A 22,330-nucleotide genomic window follows, 5' to 3' on the forward strand; every position below is an offset into this window, starting at 1 on the left:
TGGATCGGCTGAGTCGAACTCCTTCTGCACTTCGGGTCAGCCGAACATGCTGAACATGTTCGGCTGATCCGAAGCCACACGAAGCAAGCCGATGTACGGCTGATTTCAGCCGATGTACGGCTGAAATCAGCCGTACCAGCCTGAAGTGAATAGCCGAACAGTGTTCGGCTCACTTCACTTCTGATCGGTCATTCACTCGGCTGCCCTCGGCAGCTTTGTGAATAGACCCCATACTCAATGTCCTCATGTTATGATTGAACAGGAACACTCAGTATAGAGGATTCCTGTTCATTGATAACAGGGGATACAGAAAAAGATTGACGGCTCTGTGCACCTCTAATTTTTTTTAAAAACTTTTTTATCATTTTTTTTTCTTTTTAATCATTTTTTTTTTTATTTTACTATCTGTTACTTTTTATAATTTTCATTATTATTTTTTACTTATTTTTTCATAAATGTTTATTTTTTTTCACTTTACTTTATTGCTATCACACAAGAGCTAACAAGCCGCATGTGTGGTAGCATTCGGAGGTGACAGGTTCTCCTTATTGAATCTGTCACCCTCAATACAGGAGTTCTAGCACAGTACTGTGCTAGAACTCCTGTGACAGCTGAGAGGAAGGGCTGCGAGTGCAGCTCTCCCCTCACTGTCTACTTAACCCGGCGTGAAGTGTGGGGGGGGCGGGACCTTTATGACGGGGAGCCGGAACTTACCTGCCTCTCCTCTGCTCGGAGAGGCGGCTCTGATCACACCTGTCTGCTCTCCCTCTCTCTCCTACTGGCCGCTCTGAAGCTGCAAATGTTGGTGCTGCCTGTAGAGTTTAATTAGTAAATGGAACATACTAAAAGGAATGACAGAATGGAATGACAGGGTATGGGAATGTCCTTAGACTATAATGAAGCCAAACGGAATGCCCAATCTGCCCAATGCCCAATCTGAAAAAGATATCAAGTTAACCTTTATCGCAGGTGTTCCCCATGTATAGTAATATAATTTACAATTGAAATGACTTGGGGATTTTTCATGTGTTTCCATGGAATGACAGGTGAATAACACAATGGAATGCCCATAGAGTATATTGGGAAGAAAGATGGGACTTGCAGTAAGAATTATTTGACGTATCAAATAAATCATTAGAAGACATCCTCTACCGGCACAGTGGCATATTCCATTGTGTCATTTACAAGTCATTCCATGGAAAACATGAAAAATCCCGTCATTTCAATTGTAAATTATTTTACTATACACGGGGAAGACCTGCGATACAGGTTAACTTGATATCCTTTTCAGATTTGCCTACAAATTATCTAATATGTATTATTGCTGGGATTTGTTGTTCCTCTATAGCTGCTGGTATTCTGCATTGCGCCACTGTATAATGTATTATTGCTGGGATTTGTTGTTCCTCTATAACTGGTCGGTGGTATTCTGCATTGTGGCGCTGTATAATGTATTATTGCTGGGATTTGTTGTTCCTCTATAACTGGTCGGTGATATTCTGCATTGTGCCGCTGTATAATGTATTATTGCTGGGATTTGTTGTTCCTCTATAACTGGTGGCAGTATGCATTGTACCGCTGTATAATGTATTATTGCTGGGATTTGTTGTTCCTCTATAACTGGTGGCAGTATGCATTGTACCGCTGTATAATGTATTATTGCTGGGATTTGTTGTTCCTCTATAACTGGTCGGTGGTATTCTGCATTGCGCCGCTGTATAATGAATATACAGCGGCACAATGCAGACTAACACCAGTTATAGAGGAACAACAAATCCCAGCAATAATACATTATACTATAATGTATTATTGCTGGGATTTGCTGTTCTTCTATAGCTGGTGGTAGTCTGCATTGCGCCGCTGTATAATGTATTGTTGCTGGGATTTGTTGCTCCTCTATTGCTGGTGGTATTCTGCATTGCGCCGCTGTATAATGTATTGTTGCTGGGATTTGTTGCTCCTCTATTGCTGGTGGTATTCTGCATTGCGCCGCTGTATAATAACATCTCTGAATTGGTTCTGCGGCAAGAGAGGTAGCCAAGATTCTAGCCTGGGCAGAACTGCACCTTCCAGTCTTTTCTGTTGTTCACATTCTGGGGAACAATATTAGGGGTCTAATAGACTATAAAGAGGACCTGTCACCGTGTCTGTGCCCCGTGTCGGGGCTTGTTAGCCTACGCACCTACGTGTGAAAACAACTATTGCATCACACATTACATATCCCGCAAACGTCGAAGTGCAAGCAATAATTCCAAGGGCATCAATCACTGTTAACACTAAGGCCCCATTCACACTGCGCGATTTGCAAATCGCCCGTTTGTCGCGCGATTTGCATTTTGCGCAATATCGCACGATTTGTCGCGCAATATCGCGCAAATGCTTGCATTGAGCAAGCTGGAATCGCGGCAAAATCCGCTCCAAAAAGGGTCCTGCTGTAGCGACGCACGACCCACGACAGCAGGACCCTTTGCCCCATTGCCAAGCATTGGAGAGCAATGAGAAAGTAAACAGGTTTTTGATTAACCTCCCTGGCGGTATTTCACTAGTGTGGCTCGGGGTTAATTATCAGTACCAAAAGCGGTAACCCCGAGCCACACTCGGGATTGCACAAAAGTGTCACTTACCTTGTCCCTGCGAGCCCGCGGTGTCCTCTGCTGTATGCGCCTGGCCGATGCCGGCATTTGGTTTTCAGTTTTGTTTTCGGCATCACAGCGGGGGGCAGAAGCGGCAGGAAATTCAAAAGTGAAAACATGCAATATACACAGAATACACACAATACAATGTAATCTGCAATGATTACATTTATGTATCAAACCATTTCACTTCAATTTTGTCCCTAGAGCTTTGTCCAGTGCCCTGCCTGCACTTTTACTGTTCTTTCTGCCTGGAAACTTGACAACGTCCATGGCATCCAAAATGCGTCCTTTTAGGTCAAAAGCAGTTTTAGACCAGGTAGAAAACAGCGATAGTAAATTAGAATCACTTGCAGAATTGAGTGATAGCGATTCGTTGGGAAATTCGTCATCAGACACTGAAAGTGACGACATCGACGATTCTGCGACCGAGCTCACTTACCTTTAAATCCATTTCTTGACGTTCATTAAGGGACACAGGTCCTATCCCTCTGTGTTTGTGATCTACTTCTAATACTGCTTTCCTACAAAACTGAAGTATGGTGGGAATAGGAGGGTTTATATCTGGCTGGCTAACAGCTTTTTTAATTTGCCAGTGACCATTTACTCCTGAGGGCAGCAGTATAACCCAAATTGTCTCAGCATACCTGCATTCTGTATCCCTTAAAGAATTCAGAAAAACAAGTTTTACAATAAGTACAAAAAGTATTTGTTACATGATATGTTTTACATTTTTACAGTACTCGTTTTTTTTTTAGAATATTGTTATGTTTCTTTCATTTACAGATATGCCCTGCATACAGTATAATCCCACACCACCTGGTTCCACTTACATTACCCAGGTTTGTGGCCATGCCTCTGATTTCAGTTCAGAAGTGATGAATTCTGCAAGTACAAAATGTAACATGGAACTAAGAAGCACAGAGATAACTGCTTCAGCAACCACATCTTTGCCAAGCTTTAGTACTTTTATTGAGGGGTATTCAGGAAGCTATGAATGTAAACCATCTTGCTTGTACCAAATACAAGCATGTGGGCAGAGACCACTGATAAAAATGGAAAATCCCAATTTATCCAGTTACCATGGTACAGCTCCACAGCAAACAGAAGATGTTCTGCCAAGCACTTCAGTGTATTTCAAAACATCTCCACCATCAACTCCAACTACACCAGGATATTCAACTCACAAGTCACCACAGTGGGAAGACACTCATGCCTTGCCAGGTACTCATTCTTGCATGACTCCTAGTAACTTGATGGAGACCCCACATAGGACTTTTTCTCCACGTTTTCCAATTTTTCGCTTTAAGAATTCTCCTCCTCATACACCACTGTATAACCCTCAGGTGTGCTATGAATCTTCTCATAACATGCCAGCAGGCCTTCCAGGAGACGCAGCACAAATATCAGTGGAGTCCTTATCATTTAATTTACCAATGGCAAAGGTGTCAAATCTTGTCTTTTCTCCCCTCGCAACTGGCCAAGCTATTAACATGGTAAGTGAGGGCAGTATTCCATCACCACCCAGCAGAAGCTCTTCAACTGGGGAGGGATCATGCGCAGTGTGTGGAGATAATGCAGCCTGTCAACACTATGGAGTTAGGACATGTGAGGGATGTAAAGGCTTCTTCAAAGTAAGAAACCATGTCTGTGTCAGGATACATATGTGTAAAGATGTCCTTTTAATAGTACACTTACTAAATGTATTATTAAAGGGTTTTTGCATTACAATCCATCTGTGAATTCACACTCACTTACTAGACTGTGATGGGAAGTGTTTATTAAAAGAGAGCAGGCAATCAGTGACAGGGCAAGGTCCTTTACTACCCAAGGTGAAGATGCCAAAGTGAGAGCTAAGACCCAATGGAAGGGACAATAGTGATCATACAAGTTGAAAAACCTTCTTACTCATTAGAGTTTCTAACACACCTTTCCCCACAGACTTAAACATGAATGGGTGCCTCAAGCGACCATTCACATTTAGCTGAGGCAATGTTACTGAAGTCTTGGACCATTAATATGCCTGAGGGCTGTAGGATCATGCCTGCACATCCAGGCAAGCAAAAGGTACAGAAATGACAACCACTTTCTACCTGCCCAGAGTTGCCACCTTTTGGTCCAGGGATGTAAGATAAAAATTAAGTAAAGCCTATCTAAAGTGAGCATGTTGTAAAAAAAACATTTCCTCTACCTAGGTAATGTAAATCCTCAGTCTTGTCTTGCAGGTTTTAGACAGCAATTTGTTGTGTTATACAATTGAGTTTCTAGTTCAAAGTATGTTCTAGCTCAAAGTATGTTGAGATTATTTACAAATTAAATAAAGGACCATGGATTTTCAGTATTTTTTAATGTCGTGCTATAAAAAGCCAACTAACAAAATGAACCAAGCAAAAAAAAGTTTTATACAAACAGTCCAAAAAGCCCAAAAACTAGCTAGAAGGAAGGCGTTAATAAAAATTAAGTAATTTAAAGTAGTATTAAACTTTCAAACTTTGTTTCAATAATTAATCCAAATCAAACAAATACACATGGTCAGCAAAACATTTCTTAGCTTTTAGCCCAAACACTTTCAGTTATCATGTTTCCAAACAACTGGCCTCAGCTCTCTCAGATCATTAAGGAGAGGACAGTCTCCAGCAGCTGTCCATCTACTAGCTTTGAGAAGGGGTAAAGAACAGGGGGGTGGCTTGCCTTGCTGTGCCTGTGTGTTTTTAGAGGCACACCAAGCTTACTAGCACACACAAGGGTGGCTTCATAGGACTCTGCAAGGCAAAGGAGCCACCCTAAAACAGGATATCAAGGCCAGTGCTTAGGGAACCAGCTGATTCTGCAGGTAGCTAAAACTTGTATACATCAAGGAGCAGCATGTGGTGTAAGTGATTTAAACAGCATTTGAAAAAGCTTAAAAATATTTTGACTTTAAAGTAGTAATAAACTCTCAATCTTTTTTTTTAATCTTGAGTCCCGATCAAACAAATATACATTGGCCAGCATTTCTTTAACTTTTTGCCTAAGCACTTGATCATCATGTTTCCAAACAGCTTATTCAAACTCTCTCAGCTCATCTTTCCTGAATTTCCTGTGCAGTACAAGATCACAATGTACAGAGCAAACTCCCGCAGCTTTCCATCTACTAGCATGCAGGAGGGAGGAGCAGAGAGCGGAGGGATGGGAGTGTCTTGCCATGCTGTGTGCTTGTGAAATTGAAAGAGCAAGTCACCAGCACACTGTCTTCTTCATAATTAAAACACCTTTATTGACTTCTTAGAGAAAACATATCAGAAGTGGGAGTGCAATGTTTCGGGGCCACACAGGGTCTCTTCATAAGGTCTTGTTCACACCTAGGCGTATTGCATATGCGCGTCTGTCGTTTTTTTTACCGCGATTCGCGGTAAAAAAGTTGCGCGACAAACGCGCGTTTCCGAAGGCTACTTGGCTGTATCCCAATGGAAACGCGCAACAAAACGGCCCAAAGTAGTACCTGTACCTTTTCAGGCGTGGGCCGTTTTGTAGCGCGTTAGGGACGGGCGGAAATACGCCAAGGTGGGAACGAGACCATTGAATACAATGGGATTTATATTTTTGAGCGTTTTGTAGAGTGTTCGTCGAGCGTAGAACGCGCTACAAAACGTTCAGGTGTGAACGAGGGCTTAGGCAATGCCTGATGGAAGGGACCCTGTATGGCTCCGAAACATCACACTTCCACTTGTGATATGTTTTCTCTAAGACCCCAATAGCGGCATTTTATTCATGAAGAAGACAACGTGCTGGTGTATTTGTCCTTCAATGCTATTTCTGGCGGCGCCATCTGCTGGTCACTTCAGCACCCACAGAAAGCAAAAAAAGAGAACACATTGATCAGGTGTGCAATAGGCTATCTAGATTTATGTGTGCTGGTGGCTCCATAGCATCCTGCAAGGGAAATGAGCCACCCTAAAAAAGGATACCGTGGCCAATGCTTAGGGGATCATGCTGACACTGTCCTTCCTTCTGGAGGGTGGCTACTTTTGTTCCCCATGGTCCCTCTGTGTGTTGTATGGAAGCCATCGCTCCAAGCTCGCTCCTGTGATGACTACAATCTCAATATAAATTAGTAAACTAAACGCGAGATTGTAGTCCACCACGGGAGTGATCTTGGAGCGTTGGCTACTTTACAACACACACAGGGACCATGGGGAATGAAAGAAGCTACCCTCCAGAAGGAAGGACAGTGTTAGCATGAATTCAGAGATGATTTGAGGATCTACAACTGAGTGATACACAAATAAGCTACATTTGTGTTAATAGATAAGGTACTTGAATGCATTTTTAAGACTTGACTCCTGAGTTTAGTGGCATTTTAAATATATAGTACAGAGCCCCCAAGTCTATTTTAGGCCAGAGCCCTTCTTGGCACTAAGCCACAATTCAGCTGTCAAATAAAAGAGCCTCTACTGACTACTCCTGGCATTTGAAGGCTGCATTGGCATCAGGGGGGCAAATGTTAGTCCCCAACTTTGGTAGAAGTCAAGTCTTCTAGAAGGGTATAAGATCAAAGGTGACTCCACATAGACAGTGGATTTGCTTTAAAGAGAAAAACAGGTACTTGCAGGTATCACAAGCTACATATAAGCAGTTTTTATTACCTTAGAAATGTTTTAAGCCAGGTCAGGCAATCTATAAAGAACCATTCCATGCAAACTAATTGTTTAAAGATTGGTGATGCAAATGTGTGTTAATATATAATGTATATCTTCTGATTCCTAAAGTACAGATATACTTTATGTTGGCTCTCCCAATAATCTCTATAGAGCTTGTAGTTACACCTGGTGCAAAGGAGAGGGTATAATAGATAGGAGATGGGTGCTGTAACCCATAAAGCGTTTTTAGTTTAAAAAAAAAAGTGCACTTCCACTTGCAAATTTCCTTTTCGTGAAGTACACATGGTATAAAAAAGAAATGTGTAAATGTAAGATTTAATTACAAAAGATTTATATGATTTCTAAATTATTTATTGTATATCTTCTAAAGAGCATCACTCAACAATGAACAAAAGTCAGCAAAGAAAAATAGTTACACAAATAAAAATAAAATAAAGTTTGTAAATGAGAACCTTTAATAGCAGCAATTTCATATATAATTGTATTGTATCATTAAATGTGTCTGAATCTTTTTTAAGTCTTCTTGATTATTGCAATAAGCACTATTAGTTCTAATATGTGGAATTCTACTGCAGGCTATTGAATTAGGAAGATCTACTTTACCTAATAATGCAAATTGCATTTTGTTTATGCAGTGATAAATTACCTGTCTTGTTCTGTTATCTTCTGGTATTTTCCACCAATTTAAAGTATTCTCTTGTATATATTTTTAGAGAACAGTGCAGAAAAATGCAAAATATGTATGCCTGGCAAATAAAACTTGTCCAGTGGACAAAAGAAGAAGAAACCGCTGCCAGTACTGCAGATTTCAAAAATGCCTCAGCGTTGGCATGGTTAAAGAAGGTAAAATATTTTATTTATTATGCTTGTAAGCTTATTAGCAAAGAAACTTGATATTCTACAGTACTGTCCTCTTTTCTACTATAAAATTTGAATTGCAGTGTGAAGATAAAATATAATTTGTTAAAGTTGACCCCCAGGAAGATATAAAAACAAAAACAATATATCCATTCTGCATCCATTAAATCCATTTTACATAGAACCAGCCTAGGTTTTTACATTTGCCTTGATACTAGCCTCCTGGAGGACCAGCGCTATAGTCCTGCTGGGGCTCCATTAATTTGTACAGTGCTGTCATTCAAACACTAATCATGCTTATAGTAATAGTACAAGAGAACAGAGAGTGCTACTTCTCCTTCAAATCGCAGGTTGGTGTTTGTCCTGGACCAAGCCTTATTGCTTAACTGCAGTGTGTTCTGCAAGCTTTTAGTGAGGTACACTGCAGCACGATGTGTATGTACATTTTAATTAAATTTGAATTTCACACCAACACGCATATACAATGCACCTGCGTTGTGCTGTGCCGCAATGAAAAAAAATGCATTTTTCCTATGTTGAGCCCCATTCAAATAAATAAATTCAGATAAACTGTCTGCCTTAACACAGCGCCTAGTTACCACATGGCGCTTTGTGTGCAGGAGCCCTAATGGAATGTGTGCAGAACAAAAAAGTAATGCTTGATGATCATGGATTTGAGATGTATGTATAGCCAAACATTTTTTGTTTTGTTTTGGATAACGTAAGAAAGCAACAAAATGTAGCTGCGTTAACTTTGAATACCCAATCATGTGTAGCTGAAATAAATACATAGTAATTTATTTCATCTACACATGAAAGCTTTTTACTTGATTGAATAATTGAAGTGGATCTTCACACAATTTATTGAGTGAAAATTCCCAACTATGTTAGTAAATCAGCTTCACTGTACCCAAAACTATAGTAACAGTTGATTGTACATACCTGAAATAGTGTTGCTACCTAAATGTACTTGCCTAAGTACCAGTTACAGGAAATATAATTTGACATGGCATATCTTATTAATGTACTTAGTTGTAAGGACAGATAGTCTGAAAGGAAGAAGAGGAAGACTTCCATCTAAACCAAAAAGTCCATCTCATCAAGAATCATCTCAAATGAGTTTGCCATCTCCTTCAAACAGTCTGTTGGAAGCTTTGATTCAAGCAGTTGAAGACTCTTCACCCAGGGATCTAGACTACTCTACAGTAAGTTTACTTGTTTTTCTTTATAGCCTTACAAATGTTTTGCACAGCATATACATCATTTGCATCAGTTCCTACTAGGGATGAGCTTCGAGTAAGAGTTGACCATGAGTTCGACCTGAACTCTAGATGTTCCCAATTTGGCAAAATGGTGAACAAATGTGATTGTTCACCACCAGAGCAACCAATTACCAACCATGCAATTCCTGGCCTTTGAACTGTGGTCAGGTGGCATAGAAGGGCCAGTAATGGTGGATTTCTAATGTGCCAGCTCCCACCCTATAAAATTCAAGGTTCTCATTAGCCTTTTGGCAGTGTATATTGTTGTTGGAGTAGAAAGGGACAGCTGACAGAGCATTTTCAGGGAGAAATAGTTACTGCTATAAAGTACTATATAGTGCTAAATACAGGCGTTTGTCTATTTCATATATGGCTTTTTTTGTTACGAATAGCAAATACTTGTACCAATATGTTGTTTGTATGCTTCTTCCTAATAAAAAAATAATAGAAAATATTCATAAAAATTAAACAAAACTTATTGAGAATTAAATACATAAACACGGTTTTTAATGCATTTCTTTTAATCCACAGTACTCTAGTGACACTGACCAGGCAGCTGCCAGCACAGATATAGAATGTATTCAACAGTTCTACAATCTCCTTACTATCTCCATTGAAATCTCTAAAAAATGGGCAGAAAAAATTCCTGGATTTGTTGAACTTTCACATGATGATCAGACATTACTGATAGAAATGGCATTTCTGGAACTTTTTCTACTAAGACTTTCGATCAGGTATTCCTGCTTTATGTTTATATTTTGAAATGTTTACATAATTTGTTTTAAAGAGACACAGATTCTAATGTGTTGATAGGCCACATGACAGTCTAAACCCTATTTTATTACTACATCTTATTTTTTTAGTCACAATCATTTTTATTAGGTATTGAAAACAAAAATATAAAATACAAGTACAACAGATGGGCCTCAGAATATACAAAATAGTGCAATACATTTGAAACAGAACTTTCACAGCATCAAATGAGAACCCTAAAGGGTCTCCATATGCAGGAATCACTTTCACTCTGAAAAAACAATAGAGCAGAGGCTGTCCGTGAGTCCGCTCATAAAGGTATATACCAAGCCCACCATTGATACAGTGAATTAGAAAAAGAAGAAACCAGAAAAGTAAGAGAAAGCCAAAAGAAGAGAAAGTGTAAAGACAAGAACAAAGGGAAGGCAGAGGTAAGTGGGTTCTAAAGAAACTGCAAAGAGGGAACGGGAAAGAACCCAGGCTATTCAGACCATGGCATCCCATTAGCAAGTTTGCACACAGGGCAATAATAGCATTTGTCCCATGTCCAGGGTTACCCAGGGGTCCAAAATTGTACAGAACTTATGCTTAGTGCCATGCCGATAGCAGCAATTGTTATTCATCTTATTTTTTGAACATCTGTGAGTATAAAAAATTATTTTAATTTTGAATGCAATGCATTTGTCTGCATGTGGCATCAACATTTAAATATTTTTCAGTATTAGACACAGTTTAGTATACATTAGTACTTGATTTAATAATCAAAACCATGTCCCAAAAACTCTATTACATAGTGTATAATATAACATGAAATTTACATGAAGAACATCTCTGGGCAAGGTAGAGAAGACTACAAGTATGATTAATCAATGAGTGTTGTAGTAGATCAGCTGTACTCCATACAGTGTTATGACGTTCCACAGTCGTGGTGCTCGCAGTGATAAACACGGATGGTGCTGTGTAACTCAAGAGAGTTATTCACAAAGCTGCCACAGGCAGCCGAGCGAATAACCCAGCGGAAGTGAAGTAAGCCGAATGCTGTTCGGCTATTCCCTTCAGCCTTACATCGGCTAAAATCAGCCGTACATCGGCTGCCTTCAGTCAGCCGAATATGTTCTGCTTGTTCGGATGAGCTGAAGTGTAGTAGGACTTTGACTCAGCCGATCCAACATCTGGATTGGCTGAGCCGATGCTCAGGCAGCTCACCTGCTGCTGTTCTCCCCTATTCTCATAGGAGCCGAACGGCAGTGAGTGACTAGCCGAATGCCGCCGAGCGGCATTTAGCTCAGCTATTCTGCTTGCTACCTCCGAGGTAGCAAGCAGAAGAGAAAAAAACATAAATAAAAAAAGTTTACAAATTATTTTTAAAAAATAGGAAAATTAAAAGTTTAGAAAATAGTAAAAAATGTAAAGAAAAAAAACAATAAATAAAAATATTTTTTTTTAAACTGCACGCCGACCCGACCACATGCAACAAACTCCCGCCGCATAATGTAGAATCTGACAGATGCAGGCAAAATATAGACATTTGGGCGGAGCTAGCGGTGACGTTGCTAGCTCTGCACAACTGTTAACTATTGGCCAGAGTCTTCTAGCAGGTCCCAAGCAAAAAAAAACAACTGGGCAGAGCTGGTCGTGATGTCATGGCCAGCTCCCCCCAGTTGTTGTTTAATGACAGATCAGCGTCCCCAGCTCATTTAGGGACGCTGATCTGTCATTACATCTGGGCGGAGCGATCCGTGAGATCACGGTTGACTCTGCCCTGCTGTCATTTGCGAGGAGAACGTTCGGCTTCGGCCGACCTTTCTCCACACTTCGGCAGGCACTACGGCTTAGGCGAGCTCAGGCATATGGGTTCGGCTCGGCTGCCTTCGGCTGCTGTACCAGCTATTGTGAATAGCCCGAACAGCATGCCTTCGGTTCGACTGAACCGAAAAGGCTCAGACGGACGAAGAGAGCCGAAGAATCAGCCGAAGCTACGGCTGGATCCTTTGGCTCTTCTGTGAAAAACCCTTAATGTGTTGAACAGAAGATCACCAGCACTTACAGAATTCAAAGTGTGAATTTTTAATTCCTCTGTATTGAACATGCGTCACATGCGGCTTTGATGATCAATAAAGAGGAATGAAAAATTAAAACTTTGAGCTCTGTGAGTGCTGGTGATCTTCTATTCAACACTTTCATTAATCAATAAGGTAAGCTTGAATATATATGAAAACTGCTTACATATATGGACCTAACCATCTAAAGCCTGTGGAAATCTCATGATGGCTCCTGATGGACAGGAAGAAGAAAAGAGATTGAGCGTAGAAAGCGTATAGCGAAAGTTGATATAGAAGTAGGGAGGAGGTTAAAAATTGGAGGTAAGTAATGGAGTCATAAAACACAGTGGCACTCTTATTCTGTTAAAGTTCACCAGTCTGCAAAACGATTAGATTAAAATCGTTTGTCTGTATGTATCAGCACACAGTCCCAACGTACAGACATCTTGAAAGAAAAAATAAACAATGTCTAAATTGAGTAGATTCCAGAGAGTCTGGAAACTTCAAAAAGACATCTATTCAACCTCAGGAATTGCCATCAACAAGGTTTAACAAGGTTGCAATAACATTCATTAGGAGAACACTGATAACCAGAGATCTGCTAATGAGACCTATCATACATCCCATCACTGCATGTTTATCCAGTCCTGGGTTATAAAGGCTATTGGATACCATCATAAATAGCATATTACCATTAGCACCCGCGCAGCCCACTGCACCACTGTAGGTTGTTGATTCAGGGAATTTCTGGTTGCCTTAGGAAATTTCAGGAGGGATATTTTATGAGGGTTTTTCTTCTGGATCAACTGTGGGTTTTGGTTTCTGTATATGCAAATTTGTAATTTTTTTAAATTAATTTTTCTATTGAGTGAACTCGGTAGACGTTTTCAACCTGACTAACTATGTAACTCTGTCAAATGTAATGTGGTGGGGGGAGCTCATGCAGAGTGCACATAATCCAGGTAACTTCTGCAACACTCACATCCATTGGCCTCAGTCCATTCTGCCTACATTTCTCTACCTTACCACAGCAAAGGGGTCCTTCCTTGCCCAAGCAAAGGTGCTAAAGCCAATGTTCATGATTCAAACCCAGACACACCTCATATATTCAACAAATACAACAGCTCCATTGCCTCCTAAGATGACACCGTGTGTCAGGGTACCAGGGGTGCCACCTCTTACCAGGGTCGCCAGATGCTGCACAGGGCACGGGGTCTCCCTCTTCCTGGCAGAACTCCTGGCGCCAGGGTGCGCATGCGCGTGGTGGACAGACTGCGTGCGCATGCACTGAGGCGCGCGCATAGTGCGCCCGTGCCCATTAAGTACCACCAGGTGCTGGCCTTGAGGAGGGAGGTTCCCAGCACACACTATCCACCCATTCCCTCATGCTATTGGCTCCTGGATGGGGAAGCCTCCTGGTCGTCTTGGCAACCAGGGGGTGGTCCTAAATCCCAGTCAGAGCCCTGTCTTGTTGCTGAGTTATTATACCTGATGGTGCGATCACCCAGCTCCCTTATGTTTACTACTGCTGCTCTTCCTTACCCCTTTTCTCGATTCCCGTGTACTGACCCCTTGGCCTGCCTTCCCGTTTTTGCATCTAGCCGCCCGCCCCGACCCAGATTGGACCTGACTACGCTTTTGGATTTCCCTCTTGTACCGCTATTTCAGATCACCTTATCATTCCTGCCAGTGGGTTCCACTCACAGCTCAGCCGTACCCCCTTGACACCATCTCTCTCCGTGTCCTATCTTCAGTCTTTTCAGACTCTGGGCACCCCTCCAAAAGCAACGTGGATTTCTACCTCAAAAACCAAACAGCAAAAAAATGCAAATAATACCAGAGCTAGTAGAGCAATACAATGAACATCTCAGCAATCTAAGATGGAGTTAAAGGGTAATTCCACTTTCCCAGAGGAATTTGGGAAAATGGAATTACCCCTACCAATCTGCTACCTCTCCCTTCTCTTAACTTTGGATGAACGTTGCTTCCCCTCCGCAGCTGCCGGGGGAAAAATCTGTCTCCCATACACAGCATCGCAGCTACGCATTACGTATTTCACCTGACTGTGTTGACCAATGAGAAATGCTTCTGACCACGCTGACCAATGAGGAGCACTTCTTAGCTTTAGATTCATTTATATCCAGCGGATATCACTGTACTAAGATAGTAGTTAAAAATGTCTGCCAGTCGTATTCAGTTAATTTAGGAATATATTGTTCTTTATGTCAGGACAGTTTGAAGGGTTTATCCTGATCAAAAACCAATTGCAAATTTGAAGTAGCACCGTCTCCACTGAGGAGGACTGAACACCCACATCCTGTAGCCCAAACTCGGCTGCAGCTGTGTATTTGAGCTGGCGATATCCAAAGTGCCCAGTATTAAATATCCCCAACTCACTTTTTAACTTGCAACAGGGTTTAAAAGAGCCCTAAGAAAATAATGTAACTGGCGCACATATTTTAGTCTCACCTTTGCCCACTGTGGACCGTTCAGAACAGTCAGGAATTGTGTAAGCTCAGGGTTATACCATATTGGATTGTTAAGGAAGATGGTCTGGGATGTTTGTGGCATAATCTGGAGGCATTGTTTATAGCTTTTTAAGGACATTGCCTGGATGGTGGTTCCAATATTAGTAGGATGGTATATTCTTGTGTATGAGGTTAGAAAGGGACCACCGCTGCTTCCATGACTGTAGCCGCATTATTAAGCTGTGGGAATACACAAGTAAATATACATCATCTGAGGGGCATAGTCATACCTTCATAAATCTGGCAATGCCAATTCACCCTGAAATTGTCACATGCGTCTTACAGCGAATGTTTTGGGGCAGCGCAGGGTCCCTTCTTCTGGGTGCCCAAAAGAAGGGACCCTGCGTGGCGCCCGAAACGTTGACTGTAAGACGCATGTGACAATTTAATAAAAAGTGCTTTACTTCTTGACACACATATCATTAAGTGCTGGTGACTTCTATTATGCACTGTATTGGACACGGCGTCATCCGTGTTGTCACTTTAAGCACCAACCCTTGATCCAAGGTCTGTACTCTGTATGGAGTGCAGGTGATTTCGTATTATCGATTGTAAGTTTTGAACTCAAAAGTTTTAAAGGACACTTTTCAGTTCAGTTGGCCCTATCGCATGTTGTGGGTCTGACAGATAAATTAGCACGTGATCTGGGTATAATGATACTCTCTTTTCTAGGGCTTCTACTCGTACCCCACTAGTCACAAGGGGTTTGCTTATAATCTCAGCAAGGGGTTCGATGGAAAAAGCTAATAAAAGAAGTGACGGGGCAACCCTGTCTTGTTCCCCACTAAATAGAAAAGGGGTTTGAAACAGTGGCGTAACAATAGCCATAGCAGCCTTGTGGTCTGTGGTAGAAGGGAGTCCCATTAGGGGGGCAGATTAAAAAGACTGACAGGAGTCAGACCTCAGAATTGTCTAGTCACAGAACCCTCTCTGTGCAATAAGAAGTATTTGCTTATCTATCTTAACAGTGTAGATTTATTGCCTTCTGAACTGCTACAGACTGAAATTAACCCTGCATGGCTCCTCTGTTAAAAACGTATAGGAGGGCTGAGGTTTGTGGTTTGTGGCTGTACACAAATTTTAATGAAGCTTGATTTTAAAGAAGTTTTATTAGGGTTGAAGAGTAAGTGTGTGCAAGAACATTAATCGTTTATCATCATATAAAATATCATTATGGTTGTTTTTATTATTAGTGCTACTATAACTTTTGTAAATCTAGCAATGCCAGTCCACCCTGACAGCTCTCCTGTTGGCTGTCCTTGATACATATTTCATGTTTAGAACAATGACACGTATTGCCACAGTTGACACTGCTAACCGCTACAGAGAAAGTTAGCCTGGGGGCCCCAAAGTTTTGCTATGGGGCCCGATGATTTGTAGTTATGATCCTGGTCTGAAATAATGTAATTTACCCTGGTGTCAATGTCACTTAAAATTAATGGCACCGCGGTAATGCAGGTAACGTGTTGATATGCATTGCTGTAACATGCATGTTGATGCACATTATTGCATCTGAAAAGTGTGATTTGATGCTTAATTTCTACAAAAAAAATTAAAAATCCAGTTGGCCACTTTGGGCTAGTTCTACATTTATGTGGACAGTTTAGTTTAGTTTTTATAAATAGCCTTCTTAATAAAAATATTTTTTTTAATTTAACCATAGAAAATATACATTATTGTTATAAAAATTCAAAAACATTTTCCCATGCAGGTCTAATGTCACTACAGATGAATTTGTGTTTTGTAATGGACTAGTGCTGCACAGACTTCAGTGCCTTCGTGGATTTGGTGAATGGCTGGATTCAGTTAGAAACTTTTCATTACATATACAGAGCCTTAACCTTGATGTCTCAACAATAGCCTGTCTGTCTGCAGTGTGTCTTGTTTCTGGTAAGCAAATGAAATAAGCAAAAATATATGACAAACATATTTTCTTCCTATTACTATGTTAGTAACACAGTCCCTCAAATGGGCTCAAAACCTCTGACTTTTTTTGATCAAAATGTTTTTTGTTGAATTTCTCCTAATGTAAAATATTTATATATACATGTACTAATTACCTGTAAGGGTGGTTTTTGTTGCATTTAAGGATGTGTAAACTTGGTCATTTATTTTAGCAAAATGGATTGGAGGTAATGGGGGAAGGCAAAATGACTGGTTTAGCCCTTTCCCTGCCACTGACGTAAGTCATACAGCGGAAGAAAAACGCTCTCAGCTGGCCCGCTCAGTATGCCTTGTGTCGGCTGCATTCACGCTTCTGCAATAGGCTTATGGTTGCTCCGGCAACCATAAGCTTATAGCAGAAAGGTCCCCCTGACTGGTTTGTGTAAAGAAATAGCTATCATCAACAGCTAACAAGGAGAGAGGAGAGAGCGGCAGGGAGAACAGAGCAGTGACAGATGAGAGCGGGGTGGAGCTACGATATGCCAAATGGAGCATCTGCAAATATGTGAAATATTTGGCGATCCTTCCCTTCAAAACTAACATAGGAGTGATCAGTACTGACCACTCCGTTGTTTATTCATAACCGAGGAGATAGTAAGTGTAAGTAACTATGTCATAGCAAGTAACTATCCTTTATCTTTTAGAAATCTTGTAAATAGTTTTTTTTGTATGGGTTATTAATGAATTGAATGTATTTCTAACTAAAATATTGATTTGGTAAACATTTGTGCAACTGTCACGGAACCTACATATTAAGTAGCACTGTCTTTTTATTCTACTGGTCCAGTGCTTTCAGAAAATTTATGGTTTGGGGGGTATTTTACAAACTCTGAAAGCTGCAGTTGAAAATTAATGGAGAATTATGGAGTGAGTGAAAAACACTCATCCCCATAATTCAAGCCGACCTGTGACACTCTATTGATCGTGAAGTCAGCGAGCACATACCGCCGATCACTGACTTCCTGATCCTCTCCCTGCAGAGAGTGGTGACTGTCAGAGATTACCCCTCCTTTGTCCGTTTCTCCAGCTCTGATTGGAGGAACAGATGGGGGAGAGGGCGGGCACAGTTTGCTCTGTCTTTAGAGAGGCAGAGCCAGCTGTCAATCAATCAGGGCCAGTATTGTTTGTGGCTGTGGCACGGCTCTGCGCTCTCAGCATATAGTGGGCATTGGGCAATAGCCCGCTATATACTGAGTTTTGGGTCACCGAAGAACATTAGTATTTGTCCTCCCATGACCCTGAAGAGAATTATGAACAAAAAAAGTTTTTAAAAAGGTGAAAATTGCAAAAATGGCCTGGCCAGTTAAGGTTAACAGTGAAGCGCAGGGCCTTGCAGCGAAAGGTTTAACTATCTGCTGTCCGGCCATTGTAAGCAAACCGCCGCACAGCAGCTTCTTGAGGGTGGGTGGGCGTCTTTAGACTTCCTATCCCGTTCCGCTCTTAGCGGCGGGCACGAGCGGGAAACCGGCTTTGAATGTAAGCAGCCAGCGATGGCTGTTTACATACAAGCGTTCGGGCGTCTGTAGAGACGCCCGATCGCTTGTAATTGCGTGCGGGCGTGCGCCCCCCCTCCATCGCCGCCGCTGCTGGCGATCCCGGGCTCCGCTGTTCTCGGTGTGAGCCCGGGACCAGCACAGCAGCTCTGCGGCCGGAGATCAAACGGAGCTCAGTACACGACCTCGGTTTGATCTCCTCTTCTGAATGCAAGCAGTGATGTGTGTTACATCACTTCCTGCATTCAGTGTCACTCTCCGGTACAGAAACCGGAGAGAAGTTGGTGAAGCAGATCTATGCTTCATCAGCTTCTCTGGGGGTCCCAAGGTGACATTAGGGGTCTTAAAGACCCCTGATGTCTCTATAAAGAGGACCTGTCACTGCAAATTGGCTATCACATAGGGAGCTTGTTTGCTCCCTATGTGATAGCAATAAAGTTCAGTGGGGAAAAAAAAGGTTTAAAAAAATTTGTTAATAAAAAAATAAAAAATCACATATCAAAGCAATGAAAAAAAAAAAAAAAATTAAAGTCCCCCGCCCCCACATGCACACGCAAACATGCGTCAAGCCCGCCTATGTTCGAAAACGACGATTACATCCATTGCGCCGCACATGTTACATATCGCCGCGCACTTCGGAGGGCGAGCACTAATTCTAGGGCCATCAATCACTGATAACACTAAACTGATGAGCGGTAAAAGCTTTTTTAAAGCGCCGGCTATGGTAAATTTTGAGTATGGTCGTTTTTTTGCGATTTAACGCGTGCGCGCAATTTTAAAGCTTGACATGTTTGGTATCTATTTACCCGACGTGACACCGTCTTTCATATTTTACCGAAAAATTGGGTAATCTATCTGTCCCCAAAAAATGGTATAAAATGAATTTCAGTACAGCGTTGCATGACGGAATAAATGTCAGTCAAAGTACCGCAGCGCTTAATACTGAAAAATGGCCTGGTCAGGAAAGGGGTATAAACACCCCGGTCGGCAAGTGGTTAAAGTGTATCAAAACCCAAAAGCAAAAATGTCATATATTGAAGTTTACCAATCCTTAAAGCTCTTTTTATTTTTCAACTTTCTTTAGCAGACCAATCTCTTCAGCAAAAGTGACAGATAGAGGGTTGAGACAAACCATTTAGCACTGACAGGAAAAACAAAAAACTGTTGATGTAACTGCCAGTCATTCATTGGAGTAAAACTGGCGGTAAGGCAAGAAGCTTTTTTCGGCTTGACCAAGACTTCTCGCAAAGTGTCAGGGGCAAAATAGCGGAGCAGACATTGCAAAATCATTGCCTTCAAGGGACTGGAAGTGTCTGGCCTTATCTAAATGAAACATTCAGTTCACAAAGCAATCATTTTTTCTATACCTACCTCCTTATTGTAGGTATCTACAAACTGCACATTTTTTTATTTCACCTTGTAGTGCCACAAGGTGATTTTTTGAGACCAAGTTCGTCGCTCATAACTAGTTACTACTAAATTCATGTTAGAGGAAACAATTAAAATTATTGTGAAGTGATTTTCAAAAACAAGTTCAAAGTAAAAGTGGTAGGTGATGCAAAGTACTATATAGTTGTATATCTGTTTTAATTTTCTAACCCACATTTGAAAAGTATCATTTATTTACAATAGCGGTTGCAAAGAGGTTGTGCATGGGATATGCTAGGGTTGTTAAAGATCCTGGGTCCCATGGATATCCAGATTAAAATGTTGCGGACTCTCTTCTGTTTCCCTTCTCTTTTCTCTTTGCTTTTGTCCCACTAGACACTTAAAAGTACATCTAAACATACCATCTGTTCACTGCTTTCATCACACAATAAATTGTTTGTTCTTAATTAAGTCATCCAGAAATAAGTCTGAGAATAACATTTTCCTTACACTCATTACCTTATAGCGTAATTTAAAAAAGTGCCATTAGATGCCTGAAATTATCATAATTACGTAAAGAAAATCTTTAATGAGAGAATTATATGGGGACCATTGCTGACTTCCTTATTTAAATGCAAGTTGTATGAGTAGTATTGGCTTCGGTCACAGTGCAGTCACTCTTGATCAGAATACTGTACAATTCTAAGTCAGTATTTAAATGGCTGCATTAGCATAACACCCAAGCAACCAATAATTGAAGGAGCAATTTTAGCTTACTTATATCCTTAGTGCATGGTTGGGGCAGAGCAATGGAGCCGTGATGACGTGTGTACTTTGGGCTCTGCTCCCAACGGCACTTTCAATTGACTGTCTGCAATCTTCCTCACTCTGAACCCATGTCTAAGGGCAGAAAATCCCGCAGAACGAGTGGCAACCTACCCAGTGCACAATTCCTGGATTCTTCCACGCCACGCCTTCCAACACCCTGCCGAGGGCATCTATAGCAATTGTGCCGATCGGCCATGAGGGCGCCCACGTGTCAACTCCACCGCCGGGAGGTCCTGAGGCTCGGGTGGGATCCGCACTACTCCGGTGCTGTCGGAGGGTGAGTCCTCCCCTGTCCGGTCTCCCCGAATTGAATATCCGGAGCCTTCTCCCCCAACTCGATCCACACTTACCCCGCCTGACCTCTCCTCAGTGCTGGGCGTGGACCTGGGATCTGTGCTTCGGTCCCTGGCCACAAAGGAGGACATTGATCTTCTAGCCCTGAGGGTGGAAGGGGCCCTACGCAGGGAGATCGAGGAAGTGGGCAACAGGATTACTCACCTGGATGACAGAGTTTCCGTGACCGGGTCTTCACACTCCGCCCTGTCAGCTCGGGTAGAAGCCCTAGAATGCACCATGGCGCCTCAGGCCAGGGTCTGTGCGTTGCTTCACCTCCAGGTTGATAATGGAGAAAACAGGAACCGCCACAATAATATCAGGAAGAAATTATGCGCAAAGAGTGGATCAAGAAATCAGTGGAGTTCTATTGGGGCGATGATCACCATCCTTCCGGACCTTTCCCACCAAACGCTCTACTTGCGACAGCTGCTTCGCCCATTGCTGGCGTTGATCTTATTGGCTGATCGAGTGCTTCTCCTGAAGCCAAGTCTCGTGGGGTGAGTATCCTAATGTAAAGGCATATTGGCTGGCAACATCTTTCCACAAGAGTGGATGGAAACAGGCATTTCCTATTTTTGAAGGGCCATGTCTTTGGCACCTTGGTGACTTTTGTGAACATTTATAATCCCTAACTCTGACCACATTTCTTTCTTGGAGGACTGTCTGCTTTCTCTAGTCGACTTTGCGGAGGGTATAGTGGTGATTGGAGGTGACTTCAACGTGGTGCTTGATCCTCGGTTGGATGTCTCCAGAGGAGCCTCACATCTTTCATATTCCTTCCTGAAATGCTTCCGGAAAACCCTCCATGTGGACCACTTAGTGGATGCGTGGCACCTTATGCACCCAAGGGATCACGACTATTTGTTTTACTCGTCTGCTCACAAGTCATATTCTCGCATTGCCTATTTTTTAGTCAAGCAAGGGACCTGCACAGGGTCCGCAATTTATCCATTGATGTCATCCCGATCTCAGACCACGCTCCGGTCCTGATGAAGATGGTGATCCATGGTGAGAAGCCTAAACCCTGGCAATGGACTCTTAACTATACTCTTCAGGACGATATCACTGTCAGAGACTGTGTACAGAAGGAACTTTCCCTGTTCTTCGGTCAGAATTGCTCTCCAGCTTCTGCCCCACTTACGGTGTGGGAAGCACATAAGTGTTACATCCGTGAAGTTCTCATCTTCCTGGCATCTCATGTGAAAAAGACACGAGCCAAATCCCTCTCTGACTTACTTGACCAATTTCGCAAATTGGACCTTCTACATAAGCAATCCCTTGCAGCGGCAGTTGAAGTGGAACTTTGGACTTTACACAGTCCTGCTTGGTAAAATCAAGATGCGCCAACTCAGCACTAAGAGGACTTACTGCGAACATGGTAACAAACCGGGGGGAGGGGGTCTCTAGCGTTGGCACTGTGGGAGGCAAGAGCCAAATTCTTCATCCCACAGATCGCATCGCGGGATGGTGGGCTTTTAGCCTGCTTTAAAGCTATTGCCAACCGTTTCCGGGAGTTTTATCAGGAGTTGTACAAGTTGGCTCCTCAGAACCCCTTGAGAGGTGAAGCCCAGGCCCTAGAGAATATTCGCTCATATTTGGCGCAGTCGGGTATTCCCAGACACTCCCCAGAGGAAGCTGCTTCCTT

General features: G+C 42.1%; 1 protein-coding gene across 1 annotated transcript in view; it reads left to right on the plus strand.

Annotated features, from left to right (window-relative positions):
- Positions 1-3,664: 3,664 nt before the first annotated feature.
- NR4A3 (nuclear receptor subfamily 4 group A member 3) overlaps positions 3,665-22,330 on the plus strand; it is a 29,354-nt gene continuing 10,688 nt past the window's right edge. The window contains exons 1-6 of the mRNA XM_018568851.1: positions 3,665-3,857; positions 3,980-4,267; positions 7,987-8,116; positions 9,164-9,336; positions 9,925-10,127; positions 16,428-16,606. Of these exons, the coding sequence (XP_018424353.1) occupies positions 3,717-3,857; positions 3,980-4,267; positions 7,987-8,116; positions 9,164-9,336; positions 9,925-10,127; positions 16,428-16,606 (1,114 nt within the window). The 5' untranslated portion in view covers positions 3,665-3,716. The remainder of the gene's footprint in view (positions 3,858-3,979; positions 4,268-7,986; positions 8,117-9,163; positions 9,337-9,924; positions 10,128-16,427; positions 16,607-22,330) is intronic.

The sequence above is a fragment of the Nanorana parkeri genome, unplaced genomic scaffold, assembly GCF_000935625.1.
Source record: "Nanorana parkeri isolate BGI_ZX_2015 unplaced genomic scaffold, ASM93562v1 scaffold1252, whole genome shotgun sequence".
NCBI lineage: Eukaryota > Metazoa > Chordata > Amphibia > Anura > Dicroglossidae > Nanorana > Nanorana parkeri.